At 51.3% G+C, this 3,474-nt stretch overlaps 1 protein-coding gene across 1 annotated transcript; it reads right to left on the bottom strand.

Annotated features, from left to right (window-relative positions):
* Positions 1-2,148: 2,148 nt before the first annotated feature.
* On the bottom strand, positions 2,149-3,467 carry SOX11 (SRY-box 11). The gene has a single exon (XM_026037092.1). The coding sequence runs from the start codon at positions 3,461-3,463 to the stop codon at positions 2,252-2,254; it is 1,212 nt and encodes a 403-aa protein (XP_025892877.1). The 5' UTR covers positions 3,464-3,467; the 3' UTR covers positions 2,149-2,251.
* Positions 3,468-3,474: the final 7 nt, after the last annotated feature.

A 3,474-nucleotide genomic window follows, 5' to 3' on the forward strand; every position in this document is an offset into this window, starting at 1 on the left:
CTGAAAGCCTGTAGCAGTGGTCGCCACCAAAACACCAGCACAGTGAATCGTCCCTGTAAACAGCTGGATCGTTAATTAGTGGATACAAAATGAAGAATTGCCCAATGCCTATCTTAAGTGTATCAGGTCTAAAGTAAACTCCTTGAGAAACAAAACTTCCACCTTGCGGGGCCGCTCATTGCCATCAGCAGTTATTTCAGAGCGTAAAACTGAAATCTGATGGCTCCTAAGGAAAAAAAATGAAAAAAAATTAAAAAATAAAAACGCACGCGCACGAAGCCTGTTCAGCTACAGCAGAAGCGCCCACGCCCCCTCCGCCCGCGGGCAGCGGCGGGCGCGGAGATGCGCGCGGAGCCCCGCGGCCGCGCAAAAAGCGCGCGGGGTGGGGGGGAAGCGAGGGAAGAAGGAGCCGCGGGGACGGGGAGCAGCCGCGGGCGGCCGCTCCGCGCCCCGCGCAAGCCGGCACCGCGGCCGCTCCCCTCCTCTGCCGTCCCCGACCCGCCTCCCTGGAAAGCGGCCCCGGCGGGCGGGGACGGCCGCGGAGCCGCCCGCGGAGCCGGGGCGGCCGCTCCGCGCTCCCTCCTCGCAGGGGGCGGCGGCGCCCGAAGAGCCGCGGCGAAGCAAACAAATAAAAATAGCAATAATAATTTAAAAAAAGCATAAAAAGGGAGAAAAAAAAAGAAATAAAGAGAGACAGAGAGAGAAAAAAAAAATCGCTCCTCAGCTTCGCTTCCCCCTAGCTCTGTCTACACACAACAGCCTACAGCTAGCTCTCCTCCGCAGGCGAGGGGTGACAACACGGCATCTCCAGCGGTACTTCTACAGACACTAATAGCGATACGAGTTTCTATCAGTTCCAGCTGATTTATTAAAATTGTCAAGATACAGACTTTCAGCATTTTAAAAAAAAACAGGCTATGATGTTGACAGTGCACAAGTCTGCTTTTGCCATCATTTGCTACAAAATATGCAGATGGTCTGTACTTTAGATTATATTGCACAACATGAGAAACTTTAACTATGTGCCTTTTTTCTTTTTTTTTTTTTTTGCTAAAATCGAGAATCCAGTTTCATACCTTCCATCTGGGGCCCCATCCACATATCACAGCGTATGAGATACATAAAGTCCTACTATAGTACAGTACATATACAATCTTTTAAACTAAGATAACAGCTCTGAGGTCTATATCACCATTTTCAATAAATCTTTACCTACAAATATTGAACAAATCTGAACTATAGCTGTACAAAAAAAGTGTTTGTTTCTTTTTTCTTTTTTAAAACCACAAGGCCTTTAGATGCAAGGATTATTTTTTAAAATTTTAATCCTTTTAAAACCAGGACGTAACGTACCAACAAACTTGCATGCTAAAAACAGAGAAAAAAAAAGAAAATAAAAGGGAAGAAGTGCCTGAAAAGTCTTACTGAAAAAACACAGCAAGAATGTTCCCTTTTCACTGTACAAAAATACGCCTGAAAATATATTAATTTTTAAAAAAGACTGAGGTCTGTTATGTATCAAAAATGTTTCAATACCTTTTTGTACTGAGGTCTAGGCTGTCTGGTATTCAATCAAGGAGGTATAAGGGAACAAGTTACAAAAAAAAAAGTTGGCAAGTAGAAATCACATTTGTAAAACCATAAACAATTTGATCTGAAAAGTAAACTCTGATCTTAAGTCAGTTCAGTTATTTGTAAGCGTTTGTACAGTCTGCATTTTTTCAAGCTCCCTGCAGCTTTGTTAAGAATCAGATGCATAGAAGACATCAGTTTTCTCCCTCCAAAAAAAAGTTGCAATGGTCCCTTTTGAAAAAAAGAAATAAAATAAAATAAAAATCAGAACAGTTCTTTAAGATCTCTCACGGGAAAAAAAAAATCCACAAACCCCCTTGAGTAACAGTTGTGCTGCCAAAAGACTTCTTCTTTGCAGACCATCTTCCAGACTTCAATCAGAGATTGACAAGCTTCAAACAGCGCCTTCTGTATCATTTTTTCCCCCAGTCCCATTTGCCTTTGTTGCTGTTGTTGTTGTGATCACCAAATGCAATAAAAATAATAATAAAAAAATCAGAGAAAAAAATGAAAAAAAATCACAACTCCCGGGCTCGGTTTGGAACTAACTTCGAGACTTTTTTTTTTTTCCTAAGAAAACAAGATTTTTTTTTTTTTTTTAAATCATCATCATCATCATCATCTGGCCGCTCCAGCCGCGCCGCTCCCGGCCGCATCTCTCCGGCGGCCGCCGCGCCRCTCAGTACGTGAACACCAGGTCGGAAAAGTTCGCCTCCAGCCAGTCGCCCGCGATCATCTCGCTCAGCTCCGGGGTGCAGTAGTCGGGGAACTCGAAGTGGGAGCCGAGGCTGCCTTCGCTGAAGGAGTCCAGGTCCTTGTCCACGAGCGAGAGCGAGAGGTTGCCGGCGGCGGCGCCCGCGCCCAGCTCGGCGGCGGCGTGGCCGTGCTGCGAGAAGTTGAGGCTGAGGTCGAAGAGGAGGTCATCGGCCTCCTCGCTGCCCGCCGACGACGTGGAGATGGAGCGGGACGAGGCGGGCGAGAGGCCGGGCGGCGGCGGCGGCGCCGGGCCCTGCTTGGTGATGTTCTTGAAGCTGTAGTAGAGGCGGGCGCCGCCGGCACCGTGCGCCGCCGCGCCGCTCCGCACCTCCTCGTAGAGGCTCGCGCCCTCGGTGGACTCCGCCGAGGAGCTCAAGGTGGGGCTGGCCGGCACCTTGGCCACGTTGTAGCGCCGCAGCTGCTGCTGCGCCGGCTCCTCGTCCTCCTCCTCCTCGTCGGCCTCCTGCTTGATCCGCAGCTGCAGCTCGTCCTCGTCCTCCTCGTCCTCCTCGTCGTCGTCCATGAAGACGCACTTGACCGTCTTGCTGCTCACTTTGAGCGTGCCGAACACGTACTCGTCGCCCGCGTAGTCCCCGTGCTGGGCGGCTTTGGCCCCCGGCTTGGGAGGAGAGGAGGCAGAGGAGGATTTCAGCTTGCTACATTTCTTGCTGGAGCTCTTGGCGCTTTTGCTGCTGCTGCTGCTGGTGGGTGCGTTTTTCTCGGGGCTTTGGCTGGCGTTGGGCTTGGCCGACGGGTCCATTTTGGGCTTTTTCCTGGGCCGGTACTTGTAGTCGGGGTAATCGGCCATGTGCTTGAGGCGCAGCCTCTCCGCCTCGCGGATGAAGGGGATCTTCTCGCTGTCCTTCAGCATTTTCCACCGCTTGCCCAGGCGCTTGGAGATCTCCGCGTTGTGCATGTCCGGCGACTGCTCCATGATTTTTCTCCTCTCGATTTTGGACCACACCATGAACGCGTTCATCGGTCTCTTAATGTGCCCCGACGCCGTTTTGCACCAGTCCGGGTCGCTCTCGTCCAGGGCGACGGGGCTGCACGCCATGAACTCGCCCTCCTCGGTGTCCATCGCCTCCCTGGGCAGGTTGCTCTCGCTCTCCGCGCTCTCCGCCTGCTGCACCATGGCGGGGCCCG

The sequence above is a fragment of the Nothoprocta perdicaria genome, unplaced genomic scaffold, assembly GCF_003342845.1.
Source record: "Nothoprocta perdicaria isolate Ctin4 unplaced genomic scaffold, notPer1 scaffold_19, whole genome shotgun sequence".
Classification (NCBI taxonomy): Eukaryota; Metazoa; Chordata; class Aves; order Tinamiformes; family Tinamidae; genus Nothoprocta; species Nothoprocta perdicaria.

Bases quoted from the DNA above. Each gene is read 5' to 3' on its own strand.
- SOX11 (XM_026037092.1), bottom strand. From the start codon at position 3,463: ATGGTGCAGCAGGCGGAGAGCGCGGAGAGCGAGAGCAACCTGCCCAGG.